A 20,714-nucleotide genomic window follows, 5' to 3' on the forward strand; every position below is an offset into this window, starting at 1 on the left:
TTACAGGTATTTCATGTAATAGATGTATTTAACCTATTACACTGCAGTGACACTTATTTTGAATTTGAATTATGTGAAAAATTATCTTAATAAAGAATATGATTGTATAAATGATCTCGTTCTGTAAGCTGTTTCTGATTAATAACTGTATATCTCTGTATATCCATCACATGCACTCCGTTTCATGTCATGAACTTTTTTTTTATCTTTCATGAAATATATTCGTGTATACTGGTGTTATGTGAATATCTGTTAAAATAATTTATGTAAAATCAAAACGAAGCTCAGACATAAAATGATGGGAGTGTAGCGACGTTTTGTTGGCCATCATCAACAACCACAACACTAACCTTAATTAACTCTGTCTCTGTTGTTAAATGGCAATAAATTGTTGTTTTACCTTTTATCTTTTTTTGCATCTGTGTGTATAGATTCATAAACAGCCAGCCAGCTCACATACTAAAGGCAATTTAAAAAAACAAAACGAAAAACAATCAAATCTTTTTGGAAGGCTTGCCATAAAAAAACATGCTTATAATAAATTTGTAATAAACAGTATGGGGATGTTTTTTTATTTATTGTCTGTTAGTATATTGGTTATTATATACCTGTTATCATTACATGTATGTAATAGATTTAAAATGTATAAACGCATGGTTTCAACAGTTTACAATGTGCATTTTTAGTGTTGTTTCTATTTAAATGAAAAAATGAAGAGAGCTAAAACTCAATAAGAAATGAAGTTCTAACTTTTTGTCAGGAGGTTGTTGAGTTTTGATTACTTTGTTTACAAATACAACTTGTGTAGTGCACACCCATCCTGACATTGCAAAGGTATGGAAACTTTCCATACCTTTCCATTGGAAAATCAAAGGAGTCACAATTTACTCCTAATACAATCGGCAAAATACAATCGTGATGAAAATACATTTAATAAACGCCAGGCGGCGCATTAACGCCCAAAGGCGTTGATGAGGATGAACCAAAGGGAAAGCAGATGAAATATGAGTCGTTTGGCTTTCCATACAGAGGAGGCACGTTAGTTGAAACGGGGTCATTGCCCTGTCCGCCCCTCACAGTCAGTTGGAGAGAGAAAAGTAAGTCTGCTGCTGAGCCACAGACAGTGAAGTTAAGGATAGCTGTTAGCCTTATGTGCCTGGTCAACATGTATAAAGTTGTATCGTGTCTAAGAGGCCGCTGTGCAGTTTTAACTGGACAGTCCTGCTTTCGCCCCGGTGTGTCCAAATTCCACTTGGCAAGTGGTGAGTTACCATGGAGACGAATAAAAGCCAGAAGCGGAACTTATTATGTATTTAGCTCAAGTTAGCCTTTATGTTTGTCAACCGTTAGGTGAAGTGACTTACAAAGATAACAGTACTTCATACGCGTTAAGTAAAACGTTTCGTCTTTCAATTAACAAAACCCAACTCGTTTAAAATGTTGCTAATGCAACTAAATTACTTGTAACAAGCGTGAGCTATAATTTAAGCTAGTTGTCAGTAGCAGCTAGATAATACTAAGGCAGCATTACATTTGTCCTGCAATACATCCTACATACCTGAAGTTTATTCTAAGGCGGTGGTGGAAGAATGACTCATATCTTTATACTTAACTAAAAGTAGCAATATCTCTCTGTAAAGGTTAAAATGGTCTAGTTATTAAAGCCCTACAAGTACTGACTTATAATTTAGAAACGTATATCTTCCTGGATAGTTTAATCTATTGTGCAGTATAATATTCTTTTAATCACCCATTTTGTTTGTAAAAATCTTGCCCATTAATGCAACTAGTAACAATTTTCGATTCAACTGCATGTGCACGTGTCCTGTGTGCACAATTGTTTCCAGCCAGACTCGTGCAACTTCTACCTCACATTTTACAACCATGTGTAAACAGGCAGTTTTGTATCCCATGTTGCACAATGTGAGGTCTAAGGTGAACTTAATGTGCTTAAAGTTTTAGCTAGGTTTCAAGCTGATTACTTAGTAGCGAAATTCTGAAGTTATAAAAACATTAAAAGCACCAGGTCTAATTAAGATTTATACAACGAATGTGTGTGTGTGTAAGGGCTAAGGGCTAGGTAAAATACAAGTTGTTTCATATGACTCCCAAAGTCACTTAAAAGTCAACCTAACTCAACCAGGTCATGCAGATCCTTGACGAACATCTTTCTCTTTAACTTTGCTGTGCTAATTTTAATTGCAATTATTTTACAGGTGCATTATGTCAGAAATCAGCCTTCAAATACCCTACAGCAGACATCCCAGAAATGCCCCCATGCAATTTCAAACCAGAGGAATACACGGTAAAAGCAATAACTTTTATTCTGTATTCTGTAATCATCTCAGTAATGAATAGAAATTGCTTAAATATCAGACTTTGTCAATATAAACAATGTCATCAATAGAGGCATTTTTAAAGGCACACTCTTCTCTTGTGTATTTATATCTATTCAGGGTATGTCCAAAGAGCGGATGATGGAGATTCGCAGAGTGAATATCAACCCCATGACCATGAAGGTTACCTCCTATAAGAACCCAGTGTTCATCCACCAGGGACACATGCAGTGGCTGTGGGATGTGGATGGGAAGCGATATCTGGATCTCTTTGCTGGTGTGGCTACTGTCAGTGTGGGCCACTGCCACCCGTAAGGTCCTTGTTTCTTTGCTTGTGTCACAAAGTGATACCCCGATCTTCTGTGATACACAGATTGTTTTAAAAATTATTCCAGTTAATCATTGAAGTTCTTGTATCTGGTACAGGAAAGTAACAGCTGCTGCAGAGCATCAGTTAAGGAGACTGTGGCACACTACAAACATCTATGTCTACCCTCCTCTCCATGAGTATTGTGAGAAACTAGCTTCCTGCTTACCAGATCCTCTTAAGGTACCTTGGTGGCTTTTTTCATTTTGATCACAAGAGGGCAGAAGCCATTTTAATACACAAAGTTAAAGTGGCCACTTGTTTCCCTGTACAGGTGGTTTATCTGACCAACAGCGGCTCAGAGGCCAATGACCTGGCTATGTTGATGGCTCGACTTCACACAGGCAACTTTGACATCATCACTTTCAGGTATTTTATGTAACTTATGTAAGAGTCAGTGTTATCATTTTTTCTTTTTTTTTACCAGCCTGGAAATAGATTTATATTTGGTTTTGCATTGGTGTATCCTTCCCCCATTAATTCAAGATGCTATCAGGAAAAAAGTAGATCCTTTTAAGGAGGCGCAGACAGCAGAAGCACATAGTTTGATGTAGTTAAACAACAAGGTTCATGATTACAGCTCGGCTTACTCAGGAATATTTTTATGAATATTTATTATTCTGTATTCTTGTATTTATTTAGCATGTCACACCTTGTCTAGCAAGATATCAAATCTTGCTTATCAAAAAAGTTCTCTGTAATCTAAATGTTCAAAGTGTTTCTGATTGAGATTACTTTTATCTTGCAGAGGATCATACCACGGTGGCAGCCCACAGACCATGGGTCTTACCTCGAACGCAGCATATAAATACCCAATTGCAAATGGTTTAGGCTGCACAAATGTATGTATGCATTCATGTATAAAAGGGCCATACATTTAAGAAAATTATACAACTGACGTTGCATGCAAGAATTTCTAATTATTTAGGTTAATTTACTGTATATTAAAGTGATGTAAATGCACATGCATGTGTAAAAAATGTGCATCTCACAAAGTCCGATGGGGAGGCTGTGTTGTGCTGAGCAAGTGGGAATTACTCAGAGACTGTGGCGGCGAGGTTGACCCAGCTGACTCGGTTTCTGCCCGATAAACAGACCATGTGTCCTGATGTGTTCAGAGGTCCATGGGGAGGAAGCCACTGCAGGGACTCTCCTGTGCAGACCATCAGAGACTGTAGCTGTGCCCAAGGTACACAAACACACGCGCACATGGCTCGACACACTCGCACTGCTATCTGAAACTGGAAAAAACAAGACTGTTTTCTGTGAGATTAAGCATTATGGTGCCTTTTGCAAGATTCCTATAAAACATTAACCTTATAATCGCTTAATGTGTTGTGTTCATTGAGGGGCAGGAAAAAGCTGATGTTGTTGCTTATGAATTTAAAATCAGCACAACATTCAAATGAGTAAAGCCGCATCTTTTGCTTACATGAAGGCTTGACATTTGAGGGTGTCTTTATTCAAGATGAAAAACAGGACAAAGCTCAGCAACAGCTTGAATTGCATAAATTCATATGCATTAAAATGAGTTGCAATTCTAAATCTGCCTGAAGTCAACAGGGTAAAACAGGTCAGCAGCTACACCACAGTTTTGAATTGCTTGTATGAAGTTCAAAGTCTCTCACTGTTGATCATTCACCTCTTATGGCTTTTTGCCATTTGCTGGAAATTTAGCTAAATGTTATCCATCTCCCTGGAAAGCTGCAAAATAATAACATAAGTCCAAAACAGCCCTACAGCTGTCTCCTCTGTATACTGGCAATTATCACGGCCCTAGCTTCATTTACAAAATACAACTATACTATTATTTTTGTAAAAACAAATTGATTTGGAATTTCCCGTTTGCATCCACATGCTTATGTCTGTAAAACTTGAATCTAAAGGACTTCTCTTTGTTTGAACCCACAGGTCATTGCATGGCACATGACCAATACATTGGACAGCTGAAAGAAACATTCGCTACGAGTGTCCCGAGTCAAATTGCTGCTTTCTTTGGAGAGCCCATTCAGGTGCTGTCTTGTTGTAGAGTATTACAACAGTCTTAGAGTCAACATATTGTAAATGCTTTTGCATGCATTGCTTTGCAACATAGAACACAAACAATATCAACTGTGTGTCATATATGTTAAGTAATATGAGCAAGTAAATCAGTCCTTTGTTAGCATGTCATTCATGTTCATTGTTACCTCGTGTTCAGAGCGACGAGTGCTTGTGTCACTTTGACTGTGGGATGTGTTTTTGTTTGTACAGGGAGTCGGAGGAGCTGTGCAGTACCCGAAAAACTACCTCAAGGAGGCTTACAGACTTGTTAGAGAGAGAGGAGGGGTCTGCATTGCTGATGAGGTAAGATACACATTATATACATATACATTTTTTATTTAGATTTTTACAAAAATATTAGCGCATTGTAAGTTAAGAGTTATGAAACTCCATATTCGGGACATATATGGATATATAAATGTTACACAATGCTCACCAGTGTGATTTGTTGTGTCTGTCTGTTGTTTGATGCTGAGCAGGTAGTGTGTTTTAGAACTAAAAGCAGCTGCCTTTACCCGAACAACAGTAAAGTTTTAGGCAGTAAAACCAAAACAATGAGCTGAAAGAGGCTTTAGAGCAAACAGCATGTAACAATGGTTTAAGTCAAGACCTATTTGACTGCACCTAACAGGTCCAGACTGGATTTGGGCGAACAGGAACCCACTTCTGGGGTTTCCAAGGTCATGATGTCATGCCTGATATGGTTACTATGGCGAAGGGCATTGGTAATGGATTCCCAATGGGAGCTGTTGTGACAACACCAGGTGAGATATACATACAAATTGAGTAGATTCTCAGTGTATTACTGTTGTGTTACTACTTACCCCTTGAGGATGGCTGGCTCTCTGCAGAAGATGTAAGATGCACATCACTTGTTTATGAATACCTTTGATGAGGATGGGATGTTGTGTCAAAGTGCACGAGTTATAGAGATCAAACCATTGTGAGGCTTTCTGGTACCAGCTTCCTTAACACAACAATACTGTAGACCTTTGGGGAGTGTATAGAGAAGAGTCAACACTCTTGACTCGGGATGCACCGATACCACTTTTTTTCAGACCAAGTACAAGTACTTACATTTGGGTACTTGCTGATACCGAGTACCAATATGAGTACTTAATAATATCATTAGAGTTCTCATAATGACTTTAAAAGCATGTTTCATTGTCATGAGATGTTCCTCACTTTCTGACTGTAACAAAGTAAATAAACAGAATGATGTAACTGTTGCTGACATTTTAACACTCAACTTTGTTTTACTTAACAAACAAACAAGCCACTGCCACACATTTTACTTTTGTGTAACCTTTAACACATTGAGGGGATTTCAGTATAACACGACATACCACATATAGTGCAAAAAAGGTCACGTGATAAACACTCCCATTTCTGAGCACACCTGAACGCAGCACTACACAGCTCATGCCCCTGAAACACTGCAGTGAGGGTGACATTTCCAGACTTGTTTACTGCACTTACTAGGAGACATCAGAGATCCCTGGCGTACTCTTTTTGTCGTGTGTGCGTCCATGAATATGTAAGTTAGTTTGCCTTAATTTTTATGTTACACTCTTAGCTTCAGGGGTCCGTTTCAGAAAGCGGGTTTAGTGAAAAACCCGGGTCTGTTAACCCTGAAATGAGGGGAAACCTTGGGTTTGCCGTTTCAGAAAGAGAGGTAACTTCAACTCTGAGTTGGTTACTATGGTAACTGTGTCTGTGAACCTAACCTGTTCGGGAGCAGGTTTTCCTCAGGAAACTCTGAGTTTCGCTCTGTCTCCTCCCTAGGCTATAAAACCCTCATTCGACTTCCTCATTCATTCAGCCCGTATCGCGCGTGTTTGAACAGTTGCCGGATTCAAAGAAGAAACGTCTCTGTGCTGCTCTGACCCCTTTGCAAAAGTCTTTTATAATTATAATAAAATAATCAAAAGACAAATCTGTGTCAAAGTCACCGTTTGTAGATTTTCCACCACCACTGCCGAGAGCACTCAAATAAGACAAATGATCATTTAGTTGGTCCTCTTCATTTCCTACGAATACAAAAGCAGCCGTTAGTTATTGGAAATATATATTTTTTAAAACTAACAATTCAGTTTAATCAACAGGATTTAGATGAGAGGACATACTGTATGTGAAATCAGCATTATGTTAGGGATAAAGCTAATGCACCTTCAAACAGCCACTGATGATATTTAATTTGTTTAATATTTAAAATATGATTGAAGTGAGGTTCAGCCTGAGCCCTGTTCTGCCTGAGCCGCACCTTTGAATAATTATTTGGTATTTTATTTTTAAATCCTATCATTAACAATTAATATAAATTTTAGCTTCTCTTCCAGTCGTGATTAAATATTAAATAAAGAGACCAGTTCAAACTTGCACCTTAGCTCGAGCAGCAGTTTCTTCCCACACCGCTTCTCTCTCTTTTGCAGCTGCAGCCGTGTTACTTTATTTTTCTATAGACATGCTCGAACGTCCGCATGTGGATTTCGAGCTCCACTGGTGTGACGTAGGAGGACCTCTTTTTGTGTACCGTTGCCATGGTGAATCGTGGTATCGGGGCTCCATTAATGCTGGCTTTTTATAGTCAGCGTGCACGCACTTAACTCTGGCTGAACCTACTCAGATGATTGAACTAACTCAGATCACCTGTTCTGAAACCAAAAAGCCAGCGACTTTCAGCTCAGGGGAAGTCAAACCACAGTCCGGGGTTAGACTGAGGGTTTGTTCAACCACCTTTCTGAAATGGACCCCAGTTTGGACCTGTGTTGTCTGTGAGGACTAAGCCCTATCTGAAAGTGCTCCCTCTCGACCTACCTGCTTAACTAACGGGAGGCTAACGTCAAGCCGTAAAGTGGTATTCGGCTGCGGTATTTGTCGTAGTAACAGATTAACATGAAAACAATATTATATTTGCACAAATCATTTAAAATGCAAAACTTTCGGCTGAGATTTTAGTTTAAAGCAGATGGATGTGAGCTTGTTTATTCCTGTGTTTTCCAGAAATTGCTGCCTCATTTGCGAAGGGGGTTCACTTCAACACCTTCGGAGGAAATCCTGTGGCCTGTGCCGTTGCTTCATCAGTGCTTGACGTAAGAATTCATCTTCTCTTTGACCATCAGACCTGTTTATCAGGAAAGAGATATTTCTGCTTATTATTATTGTAGCTGCATCTGAAAACTTCACAATCATAGAGGGATACTGAATGATAATTCACGACTTATGTATTGTTAACCTAACAGATTATCAAAGAGGAAGGCACGCAGCAGATCAGTCTTAATGTGGGCACCTATCTGATGACAGAAATGGCAAAACTCAGAGACAAGTACGAGATTATCGGCGATGTCCGTGGAAAAGGCTTGATGATCGGAGTGGAAATGGTCAAAGACAAGGTACTGAGTAACAGAAGTGACACTCGCCTCCCCTCACATGCTTGAACAACGTGTGTGTGTCTGTCTGTGCTGTGCCCCCTGGGGGCATGGTTCAGCAGTGCCCCAGTTAACCATTAGCCTGAGCAGCAGTGTCCATCTGTAATTCTGAACAGAAAAATCTCAGGTGCAAAACAAGTATAACTGACTGAAGTCTGACACATTTTCATTTATTTATTTATGTTTTTATTTATTTTGTTAATAAAAATGTCTGGCAAAAAAAGACAGCTGATCAGGACTTAATACAAGGAAACAAGGAAAGCTGTGTCAGTGTTGTTAAGGTTATTATGACCCTTTTCTGATGCAGATTTCACTGCATACATACATTGCATTATTTTACTGTTTGTGCTTTTTGTTTATGATGCCAAATGTACCATGAAACACTAAAAATTTTTATTCATTAAGTCCCAAATTATATAAGGTAGCATTTAGAACGATTCCACAAAGACTAAGACTATCTTAAACAAAGTTGGTCTAAAAATACAAACTCCATCCTCAGAAATTACCATGAAATAGATTAAACTACTCTGACTATCAATAACACCATAAAAGGATTATGAAATTGTCTGCAACCAGGTCTGCCTATCAAAGAAAGAGGCATTTATTTTGGTTCTCTGGACCTTGTCTCTCTTTTTATACGTCTGTCCTCACAGACAACTCTTTACAAGGACTTTGGTAATTCATACTGAGAAACTTAGATACCCTACCGAGAATCTCATCCTTATTGAAACTCTCACCTCTTCTGTATCATCCCCAGGCCAGCAGGGACCCGCTGCCTGCTGATGCAATGGCGGAGATCTTTGAGGATGTCAAGGACATGGGAGTCCTGATAGGGAAAGGAGGACTCTACGGACAGGTAATCACGCCTTGTAGCTTTTGGTAGTGGTTTGACAAAAAGCACTCCGTTATATATTTTAATATATATATTAAACTCTAACAACTTATTTCACAGTATGACAAAGACCACACAGCCAGGTTGCTTGTATCTGCTTTAGATAATAAAAATAAACTATATGTATTTTATGTTTTTTACTGCATATTATACAAGAGGAAAAACAAAATGTTGGCAATGTTTTTCATTTCATTACCACAGTGATTCACAACTTATCTTGTTATTTGACAAAGAGGAAGTCTTAAGAACCTCTGGTACCCAAAATACTGGGAAACCAAGAACCACACTAAACACAAGAATTGTCAAACACTCTCTCTAGCGCTCCATAATCTCCCCGTTTGTTTTTTTCACCACTCAAGACCTTCCGCATCAAACCCCCCATGTGCATCACGATGGAGGACGCAGATTACTTCCTGGCAGTTTTTAACAAGGCCGTCCACAGCTACATGGAAAGAAGATGAAGTCAGATCAGCAGAGTACAAAACCTGGATGATTTGAACAACTTTCCAATTGTTAAAGTCAGTATTAATCACTTCAACCTTCTGAGGAAGACTATCTCTGTTATCGGCCCTGCATGGCAAACTTAAAAAGGGAACTTTTTTAACTGTTTTAAACTGTGTTGTAATTAAAAGACTTAATTCACTTTATATACCGGAGTAATTAAATGAGAAATAATTATGTACAGTGCCTTCCTAATAAGCAGCAAACGTCCATTTTGTTGTTTGGATCTGCTTAATTATGCTTGGATGTAACGTTGTGTTATTGTTTTAAAAATTATAATTGAAGGATCCATTGAAGGGTATCAGCTTTGACACCACTTGATAGAGCGGAACTTGTATGTGTGAAAATACAGCAATAAAACAAGTAAAAACCACATTCAATAAGACGCTGCTTCCTTATTTCTCATGATGCTGTTGCACAAACAATGGATCACATTGTCTGAATACATGAGCACGTACTTATTTATAATGAAATATACAATTGAAGTGAAATAAACCAACTTGCATGCAAAATGCTGGCTTTCTTATCTGTCAGCTATTTCAACAGGACTTGGACAGGAAATGACCAAGTCCAAAGTTTGAAAACCACTGAGCTCCAACCAGGACGTCTAAGGCCTGGATTCCAAGAAAAGTGTCAAAACATCAGCCTGATTCTTGTGCCACATTTACTATCTGCTCTCTGCTTTTGTCGTTCATTAACTCGTCTGTTAGTTTAGATGCTTCCACACTTCCATGCCCTGCAATAACCCTTTAGTGGCTAGTTCTTCATTAGCCTTAGGATACAGTATGTCATACTGAAAACACAAATTGTAGTTCGATGGACGTAGCTGTGTGACTGGAAATATAGGCTATGCAACCCTGAGAATCCACAGTACACTGCATTTGGATGTATAGCAGCAGCCTGCTGTATCAAATGTCACAATATCTTTCATAGCCAACAACAGACTATACGGTTTGTTCACCTAAATCACAAATTAAAAGATTAGAGAAAAAGAAAAATTTAGGCGGTGGCCTAAAAACAAATTTAGATATCCATTTGAACGCATGAATGCTCGTGTAAAACCAAAGCAGAAATGAAAAACAGATGCCTGCTGCAACTGTTAGCCAAGTTTTTGAGAATGAGTCATACTACATTCGTCAATAAAAACTTGCTTTGCCACTCCCTGTGGAAATAGTATGTTTTCTGTTGTTTATTTGCGTGACCACCTTCATTGCCTATAATAAATCTTGCTAAACAGGATTACGCTTAACTAGCGTGACCCAACCTGTCAATGGAGGTTGCTGTGATTGGTTAGGTTCAGACGATGACAAACTTGCCAGGAGCATCGCCGTTTTTTATTGACAGCTGATAGGCCTATCCTATTATTTTGTATTGGAGGGGTTGGGACATCTGTGTATTTGATTGAATTGAAGTGTGAAGAGGCTTTCAAGGTGCATTTATTGTCGTCGGACTTTTTTGTACTGAGTCTTGCGAACCTCATGGCGAGCTATTAAAATGACAGACCTGTTGGGTGGCTGGGTAAGATTAGTCTGAATTGGGAGTATGTATCCATTTTTTTAAACAAATAAACAAAACGGCTGTGAATACCAATCTTGGCAATTTTCACGCGGCATCATGCTCAAGGTGGGAAGCTCAAATGTGTTAAAATGTCAAACTGCTGTGTTCCAGGTTGCAAATTATATTAATGTAGGTATTGGGTCAAATAGTTATTTCACTAATTCCCAAGTGATGAGCAACTGAATATACAATAAAAAGTGAATATCCAGAGGGTCATCAGGCCACATTTAATCTTGAAAAAACTATATTTTTGATAATCTAATTTGTGCAAAAGTGTCAGGTAACAGGAAGAAGAATGAACAGTGACGTTTAACCACTTGCCACTCAACGACTGGCACACATCTTGCGCTGGTTAATCGAAAGTTGAGGTGCGTATTTAGCTAAATTAGATGTTATTTATACAGTCTATTGTTTTAACAGAAGCTACGTTTCAGTTTACAGTTTGTGTTCGTCGATGACCACAAGTGAGTGCTAATATGTCTATTTATTGCAAAGACTATAGTTTCTGGTGGCAATTTATTTCATGTAAGTTAACCAGCTGTTTATGGAGCACTTAACAAGCTAGTTTATGTTAAGTAGTATTTTTATCCGTCCTGTATGTAGCCTATTAAGAAGTTTTTTTCTGTTATAGATTATAGTCTCTAATACCTGCTTAGCACTGTTTCTTATGTATAAACCTTTAAGTCTATATTGTGAGGTTTATGTTAATTGTAGAGATGGCATAACGTGTATTTAGCTATCGTGGAATTATTTTGTTTCCTCTTTATTTTAGAACCACACTCCCACCTAATATTATAAACAAGAACAGTGCCTGTGCATCTGTGTAATTATAATTTAGTTAACAATAAATGCTCAAAGGAATCCCAGCCCCCCGTGTCTTGACTAGACACCCCAAATTGATGACCTAAATTCCTAACCCCAAGAGCTTCATTACACAATAGCTAACTGCTAATGTTAGCATTCAGCCAGGTCCTAGCTTATATTAATGACTGACAATGTAACATTACTGTTTGATGTTGTTATGAAAAACGGTGATAGAGGCTTCAAGGTCCTGTGAGGATTTTTTCTCTGGTTATAAAACAGACTGAGATTAGTTATTATTACTCCATGTAACCTACAAAAGCAAACCAGACCATCAGCGATAAGATTGATTATTTCTATATAGTTATTTTTAATGCCTGAAACTGCTGGCAGGGGGAGGTGTCAGATGAAGCGATTAACGTGCACACTGCCTTTGTTTACATTTTGCAGGGAATAAATTTAAAGTGAGTGATACATATGACACAAAAACACACAACAGCAATGAGATAAGAGGTACGGCTTTGTCAACAGGGGGCGCCAACATCAACACAAACTGAAAGCTCCTCACAGGAGCTTTAAACTACTAGCTAACAGTAAAGTTAGGTAGTTAACAGTAATTTTAGCTCGCTAAAAGTACATTTGGCTAGGAAGTGGCTAAATGCTAAAATTAGCTTTTGCCTGATGGTAGCTAATGGGTTACCAAATCTGTTGTTTTATCTTTGTCCCCGAATAAATATCAACACTCCAGAGAAGCAGTAAAATTCGAATAATTTGTCAGATTTCCTATGTTTGTAAATATTACAACCTGTGACACAGCAATATTAAATTATTACAGAATTTGAACTTCCCACCCTGAGCGTGACGTCAGAGGAAAATAGCTGTTGGCTTGGCAACAAAGAGGGTCCTGGGAGAGCACTGACCTCAGAGTTAGGATAGTATCTTTTTAAGACTCCAACAAGAAAGAACCAGAACTACCCAACATACCTGGCCTCCTTTCCAACGTCAACTCCCAATCAGAGAGCATGTATGGAAATCTAATTACAAGATGCCACTGGTTATATATTTATCAATGTGACGCTGCAGAGAAATCATTGAGGGGTTGGTGGGATCATGGTACCATTGGCTAATCACTGTCCTCCCATCCTTGTGACCTTGTAGAAAACAGAAAAGCTGAAGTGATTCTGTTGTTGAGTCTCAGACAGTGAAGATCGATCAAAGAGCTCCTCTGTAACTGCTCAACATGCATAAGGTTGTTTCCTCTCTGAGTGGCCGCCGTGCAATTTTAACAGGACAGTCCAATTTGGCCAAATTTCACCTGGCAAGTGGTGAGTTACCCATCATGTTGCTGATGCTTAAACAGCTTGTATAGGTGGAATATTATGTTTTTCATTTGTTAGAGTAAATGAAATATTTAGGGGATATTTTTCAAAGTATTTTCTGATTCATATTTTGAAATAAATTGCTAATATAATTTTTAATATTTTTTTTATATATAATTTAAGAAAAGTCTGTATAGGTGTAAATGGGAACCATACAAATCAATGGTGTAGCTGTTTTATTATATTATTAAATTATACTTAAAATAAGAATTGACACTCATTTTTTTCTGGACAATTCAAGACAATGATCCGAAACCAGTTCAGATCAGTCAGCTTGCACTTATTCTCTGTAGAAGTTAGTAGTGAAAGTGTGTTTTATTATTGCAGCTGAGGGAAATCTAAACCGTTTTCTTGGCTTTAATAAAGGTTTGAATGATTGAATGAATGTTATGTGCAACATTTCAGTGAAGTACTTTGGCATATTATCAACCAGGTAAAATCTGACCTTTTCCAGTCATCACTAGACTGGGAAAAACAGGAAGTATAGTATTGTTTTTAGTGTTGCACAGTGTGAAGTTAATGTTAATGTTAAATATTCACCAGACTATTTAGAATGTCGTGAAAACAACTTCAGATTTTCTTCAGTAAATAAGTAGCCTGGTTACAGAACACTGAATCCATGCCCACACAATTTCAGCTATTCCTTAACAAATCATTGCAAAATGGCGATTTGATGTGAATACCAGGTGACACTACAGGATGTAAATGAATAGAAAGTTAAGTTGTTTAAGACTTTGGGGAATTGGCAACGCAGCTCGCCAGTTAACAAACCCCAAATGTCACAGAGCTGTTGTTATAAGTAATTAATCAGTGAGTTCTTTAAAAGCTAAACAACAGTCTCCTTCTCTCTCTGTCTCTGAATGTAAACCAAAAACATTTCCACAGGAGCAGTGTGTCAGAAACCAGCCTTCAAAAAACACCATGAAGACCTCCCGGAGATGCCTCCGTGCAATTTCAAACCACAGGAATACAAGGTGAGAGTGATGAGGCATCAGACAGTGTCTATCTTCAGGGCTGCGGTCTTTATTATGTAACGTCTTATTAAAGGAGCAGTTCGCCCCTGGAAAAAGTCACTGTCAGTCAAAGCTGGTGTTCTCTGTAATCCATAGAAGCAATAATATTTGAAATTGGTGGCGTAGCTGCGAAGAAAGTTGTACGAACAGCTCGTGGTTTCGCCCATTTTACTTTCCTACAACACCCAGCGTGCATTGCGCCCCTCCCTCTAAAAGGAACGGCCCAGCGAGAGTTTTCAAGGCAGTCTGGCTGCAGACCTGTACTCTCAGCTCGGTTCCGCTGCAGCCTCCGCTGTCAGGCCTCCTCCACTGTGAGGCCTCCTCCACTGTGAGGCCTCCTCTACTGTCAGACCCAGAAATGGACACAAGAAATTACAAAATAAAATGGACGCTTTCTATATTTATTAATTGTTCAACTTTTACGCTGGCTATTGATGTATTCTGTAAAAAAAAACAGACCACTGTCAGTATTTTGTAGGACAGAAGACCCTAATATGTCAACACGTACTGTAAATCTGAAGACCTTTAGAGGAAATAAAAATTATTTTAATTTACATTTTAATTTGAAATATATATAAATAACTAAAACACGATTTTATTTAGTAATTTCTTGCGTCCAGTTCTGGGCCTGACAGTGGAGGCTGCAACCGGACCCCTCTCCAAGTTTTAGCAGTTGAGAGAAGAATATCGAAACAATAAGTAGACAATGTTTTCAAGAATTGCATTGTACAAACATTTGACTAAAGTTTAACCCAATGTGAGAGTTTCACACTTTTTTTTGATCCTCCAGTGGCCAGGCCTTTAAGAGACAACTTTGACCTGCTGTTGGCGCTTTAAGAAAAGCCCACGGATCAGCTGATTAATCATGATGTCGAATGTCTGTCCATCCAGGGTATGTCCAAAGAGCGGATGATGGAGATCCGCAGGCAGAATGTCAACCCCGTGACCATGAAGATTACCTACTTTAAGAAACCAGTGTTCATCCACCAGGGACACATGCAGTGGCTGTGGGACGTGGACGGGAGGCGGTATCTGGATCTCTTTGCTGGTGTCGCTACTGTCAGTGTGGGACACTGCCACCCGTAAGGCCCTTGTTTCTTCACTGCGTCACACAGCGCTAGCATGTTCCTTTCTGACAGTTTGAAGTCACTGTAAATTGTTGCTCCGACCCTGACGCGTGTTTGTACAGGAAGGTGACAGCAGCCGCGGAGAAGCAGCTGAGGACTCTGTGGCACACTACGAACATCTACGTCCATCCTCGTCTCCATGAGTACTGTGAGAAACTAACGTCCCTCTTACCGGATCCTCTTAAGGTACTGCAGTGGGTTTGATCAATAGAGTGCAGGAGCCTTGATAAATATATAAGCTAATATAAGCTTAAGCATCCGCTGGTCCGTGTCTCCCTGTACAGGTGGTTTATCTGACCAACAGCGGCTCGGAGGCAAATGACCTGGCTATGATGATGGCTCGACTTCACACCGGCAACTTCGACATCATCACCTTCAGGTGCAAGTCTGACATATTTATTTAATAAAAACATTTAAATTTAAATTATTAAAGTTTGCTTCAATTCTTATCTTCCAGAGGATCATACCACGGGGGCACCCAACAGACTATGGGACTAACCTCCAACTCACCATACAAATACCCTGTCGCCACTAGTTCAGGCTGCACAAACGTATGTATACATTAACACAGCACTACACTGCTGCTTTTTGTTGTGCCGGATTACCTCTGACAGACTGTGGCAGTCAGGTTGACCCAGCTGACTCGGTTTCTGCCCGATAAACAGACCATGTGTCCTGATGTGTTCAGAGGCCCGTGGGGAGGAAGCCACTGCAGGGACTCTCCTGTGCAGACCATTAGAGACTGTAACTGTGCCCAAGGTACACAAACACACGCACACATGGCTCGACACAACAAGGTTGTTTGTCCTGCTGCTCACAAAAATAAGCTCATAAACTCATCACTGATGTCTGTGGGACTAAATGCAGTAAGTCAAAGTGACATTTAACTTCATTTAGACATGGTGATTCATGCTTTTGTAATAGGAGACCTTTGCCAATACTACTGTATTAAATCGTATTTCAGGGCTGTGTTGCAAAGTAAACTATTTTAGAAATATAGAAATCTATTATTATGTTATTGTTTATCTTAAACCTGCAGGTCAATGCATGGCAAATGATCAATACATCGGACAGCTCAAAGAGACGTTTGCTACGAGCGTCCCAAGTCGAATTGCCGCTTTCTTTGGAGAGCCCATTCAGGTGTGTTTGTTTCTGGTCTCAATCATACGTCATGGGTGTGAACAAAACATGAAGTTTCATTACATCTCTGTTCAGTCTTAGTTCAAAGTGAGAGCTTGTGTTGATTAAGGTGGGACTGTGACGTGTCATATTGTGTTTGCACAGGGAATGGGAGCAGCTGTGCAGTACCCGAAAAACTACCTCAAGGAGGCTTACAAGCTTGTGAGAGAGAGAGGAGGCGTCTGCATTGCTGATGAGGTTAGCTAATGATTGTGTGTATTTGTATATTTTTCATATATCATATAAATTTGAATGTTTAGAAACTAACCTGCTTTGCCCCACACAGGTCCAGACTGGATTTGGGCGAACAGGAAGTCACTTCTGGGGTTTCCAAGGTCACGAGGTCCTTCCCGATATAGTGACAATGGCGAAGGGCATTGGTAATGGATTCCCAATGGGAGCTATTGTTACAACACCAGGTAAGATAATACTTGCAATTTTGAGTTTATACAACACAAGCAACGATCAAGACAGGAGGGAACAAAGTGAGTGTGTGCCAACAAACTTCAGGTTTCAAAATTCAAGTGCGACTGGATACAGGTGAACAGGGCGATACTTAATAATAAGATTAAACTATAGATAAAAAAAGATTCAACTTCAGAAGGCTGACTGGTATATTTCCTTTATTCTACTTTTTTTCCTACTCCAAATAAAATCTGATTGTCTTGGAAAAAACCTTTTTTGTTTGTAATTATTTGTGTCCTTTTTCATACATATACTTGAAATCGAGTAATCATGCCGGAGTTGAATTTATATCTGTGCTGACCTGATATAAAAGTAGAATAAATTGTCATTCGAACTAAACAAATTCAGCTGAATGAAATGTTGTTATTCTTAGGGCCAGGACATAAAAACAAACAAAAAATTAGAGATAGACCGATATGGTTTTTTCAGGGCTGATACCGATACCTATTATTAGTAGTCAAGGAGGCCGATAACCGATATTTGGAGCCGATATTCATTTGCAGTAAAAGTGAAAATATTGGCGTCAAAATTTTGAATAATACAAACTCCAACACTTAACTTTGTTTAAATGCCTTTAAGCATATGCATCAGAGCCAAAATAACCCAGTTTTAAATTGATCTGTTAAAATCCGTCGGATTAAAAAAAAAAAATATATATTTTTTTTAAATTAAAAAAAAAAAAAAAAAGGCAGATGCCGATATGCGTCAAAATGGCGCATATCGGCGCCGATAATTGGCCCAGCCGATAATCGGTCTATCCCTACAAAAAATAAACGCACAAACATTATTAGATAAAATACATCAAATTGAGAGACATAGATTCATGTGTTGATTTCCGTGTTGCCGCCTTGGAATTAGTTCATTTATTTCTTCTTGTCATGAACCATGTCATGTAAAAGCCTTCTTGGTGGCATTTCTTTGAAGGTTCAGAAACCAACATGATAGTCACGGTATTCTGTTTATGTTTTTCCAGAAATTGCTGCTTCTCTGGGGAAGGCCTACCACTTCAACACCTTCGGGGGAGGTTCTTTAGCTTGTGCTGTGGCTTCATCAGTGCTTGATGTAAGAAAGAAGCTTTTATTCTATATACATATATTTTAACATTAATTTGTCTGGATACCATTTTGTTTTGCTTTTTTATTTTTTGAGTCAATATACTTTGTATGTTTTAATGAACATCAAACCTGATGCCCTGTTAGTGACTAAGGTAAGCTAACTAGCTTGCTAACGGACAATAGTCACAGTTGTTAACTTTCCACTGAAATCTTTTTTTTAAATTATTTTATATATTTTTTTTAATAAAAAGGTTTAATAGGTTGAACAAATGCCACAGGGGAGTAAACAAAAAAAAAGAGAGGAAACAGACTAACTGACAGATTTTTACCCACAGACGATCAAAGAGGACGGTCTGCAGCAGAACAGTCTCAAAGTGGGCACATATCTGATGATGGAACTGGCAAAACTCAGAGACAAGTACGAGATAATTGGTGATGTCCGTGGAAAAGGTCTGCAGATCGGAGTGGAAATGGTCAAAGACAAGGTATTGAGTTTTCTTTTTAACAGAAGTGACACTCACCTCTCCTCACATGAGTCCGATTTGTGCTTAATGCCTGGTTCCGCAGCATCAGCCTGAGAAGCAGGGACCACCTGTAACCTGTGAACAAATCGGTCATAGCATACATGTAGTACAGACAGAAGTTCTGACATGTTTTATTCAGTTTAGTCTGGTAGATATTGTAGGCTATTGAAAATGAAAATAACCAAACCAGACCGATAAAGCATCTGTTTCACTGGTATAAAACACTATCTATCGCCAAATGAGGTAACACAATGGTGACTGAGCCTATGGCCCACTGATGAAAGCCTTTGCATTTGCAATATTACAGACTGGGTGTCTGTGGAGACATTCGCGATAAAAATCACAAGCGGCGCCCAGTTAGTGACGCGTTTTCCATCATCCAGCAGTGGTTGGTCTGCCAGAGAGGGTAGGCGGAGCTAAGCGGCTGCTTTTCCGGTCTCTGCAAGTGTTGCGAGTAAACAGTAATCTACTATGGCTGAACAAACAAAGAAAAGATCGATGACTACAGATACAACTTCAAAATTAAGTGAAAATCCAAAGAAAAAGAAACAAATTTGACGCTCAGATGAAGCAAACAGTCTAAAAAGGAAAGCGACCGTCAGCCAGGAAAATCAAGAGTTACAACCGTTACAAAGGGAGCCAACCATAGACCGTTAAATTGGGAAGTGTGTTCCTTTAATTCCCGTTAATCGCTGAAGGTGCTGCCAGAGAGAACGAAACTGAAATCTTTGAGATCACATCTTTAACTCACTTTGTCTATTTTGCGGGTAAACTCCTGCGCATGCACATCAGGTTTTGCCCGATCAAGGTTGAGCGCTGAAATGTTTCAAGCAGATGTATTTTCTGCAAGTTGGACAGTGTGCGGGAGTTTACTTGGATTTTTTCCTCTCCTGTACGCACTAGGAAACAGATGTGCAAAGTTTTTCTCTACTGCTAAATTTGTCTTTGCAATTTACAGTATTCCCTGATAGACCTGCTCATAAATCAGTATTGATTACAGCAAAATTGCAATGTAGCAAGAAGAGGAACATAAAAGTCACAGTTAACTTTACCAAACTTTGTACAACTCTGTTAACAAAGAGTTGTAGTAATGAAACGAGAGACATTCACCAAAACCTGTAATGGTTAACACTTTTAAACAGCAGTTTTATACATGACCAATGACTAAATATGCAGTAGCCTTTTAGTCCATTTAGCATAAGTGAAGTGGTTATTTGCTTGGAACAGTGTGCATAAAGTTAGAGGCTTGATTATGGTCTGACAACGCGTGCCCCTTCTGTACTGTCCACAGGCCAGCAGAGACCCGCTGCCTCCTGATGCAATGGCAGAGATCTTTGAGGACGTCAGGGACATGGGAGTCCTGATAGGGAAAGGAGGAGTCCACGGACAGGTAACGGCACTCACCTCGAACATAGCCTGTTCCTGTGTCATGCAGGGTCAACAGGATGTGGTAGATACACTACAAGAAGGTCTTAGGGCAATTACTGGGGGAAGAAATGTAATGTTATACAGTAGTAAAAACAAGTCATGCCAAATTGTCATAGCCCCTCTGTAGAACTGAAACTGTGAAACCCTCTGCCTTCAGTATGTTACAAAGAATAAAGCACTAACCTGATCTCGTCTTCTGTTTTCTCTCCACTCCAGGCCTTCCGCGTCCAGCCCCCCATGTGCATCACGAAGGACGACGTAGATTTCTTCCTTGCTGTTTTCAACAAGGCCATCAACAACTACACGCAGAGACACTGAGCGGGTCAGAGGGGTAACTCGATGCCTGGGACCAAACCTGGAAACCTGCTCAGCAGTAGTGTGCAATTTTTGTAAATCTTTTTTAAAATGTAAAAAACTGTCATTTTAGTGTTAGACATTTTAGCATCATGAAGACACACGCTGTTCTTTTAACGCCAGAACGACATTCTACAACATCTTGAGCCGACATCACTTTTTTTAAGACATATAAAAGGACAAAATTAATTAACGCCATAACCATTAAATCAATAGTGTTGTGATTGTTTCAGTTTTAGTTTAAAGAGGGGGTATTATGCGGTTT

The 20,714-nt window shown here is 39.1% G+C and overlaps 2 protein-coding genes across 4 annotated transcripts; both read left to right on the forward strand.

Moving 5' to 3' along the window:
• Positions 1-1,160: 1,160 nt before the first annotated feature.
• LOC138602086 (alanine--glyoxylate aminotransferase 2, mitochondrial-like) lies at positions 1,161-9,904 on the forward strand. The gene is made up of 14 exons (XM_069673477.1): positions 1,161-1,262; positions 2,217-2,305; positions 2,457-2,647; positions 2,763-2,886; positions 2,978-3,072; positions 3,452-3,545; positions 3,799-3,892; positions 4,615-4,715; positions 4,957-5,049; positions 5,378-5,510; positions 7,750-7,838; positions 7,989-8,138; positions 8,932-9,030; positions 9,426-9,904. The coding sequence occupies exons 1-14, from the start codon at positions 1,166-1,168 to the stop codon at positions 9,525-9,527; spliced, it is 1,551 nt and encodes a 516-aa protein (XP_069529578.1). The 5' UTR covers positions 1,161-1,165; the 3' UTR covers positions 9,528-9,904.
• A 1,553-nt stretch (positions 9,905-11,457) lies between these two features.
• LOC138602126 (alanine--glyoxylate aminotransferase 2, mitochondrial-like) lies at positions 11,458-20,521 on the forward strand. 3 transcript variants are annotated; one of them, XM_069673524.1, is made up of 14 exons: positions 11,458-11,492; positions 14,190-14,278; positions 15,209-15,399; positions 15,507-15,630; positions 15,729-15,823; positions 15,902-15,995; positions 16,110-16,203; positions 16,484-16,584; positions 16,729-16,821; positions 16,910-17,042; positions 18,062-18,150; positions 18,479-18,628; positions 19,959-20,057; positions 20,312-20,521. In XM_069673524.1, the coding sequence occupies exons 2-14, from the start codon at positions 14,243-14,245 to the stop codon at positions 20,411-20,413; spliced, it is 1,401 nt and encodes a 466-aa protein (XP_069529625.1). In that variant the 5' UTR covers positions 11,458-11,492; positions 14,190-14,242; the 3' UTR covers positions 20,414-20,521. The 3 variants fall into 3 exon arrangements, with proteins under 3 accessions (XP_069529625.1, XP_069529624.1, XP_069529623.1); XM_069673523.1 differs by lacking the exon at positions 11,458-11,492 and adding an exon at positions 11,517-11,588; XM_069673522.1 differs by lacking the exon at positions 11,458-11,492 and adding an exon at positions 13,104-13,250.
• The last annotated feature ends 193 nt before the right edge of the window (positions 20,522-20,714 follow it).

Source organism: Semicossyphus pulcher, unplaced genomic scaffold (genome assembly GCF_022749685.1).
Source record: "Semicossyphus pulcher isolate SPU_LCO1_2020_fin unplaced genomic scaffold, fSemPul1.0.p SCAF_22, whole genome shotgun sequence".
Lineage (NCBI taxonomy): Eukaryota > Metazoa > Chordata > Actinopteri > Labriformes > Labridae > Semicossyphus > Semicossyphus pulcher.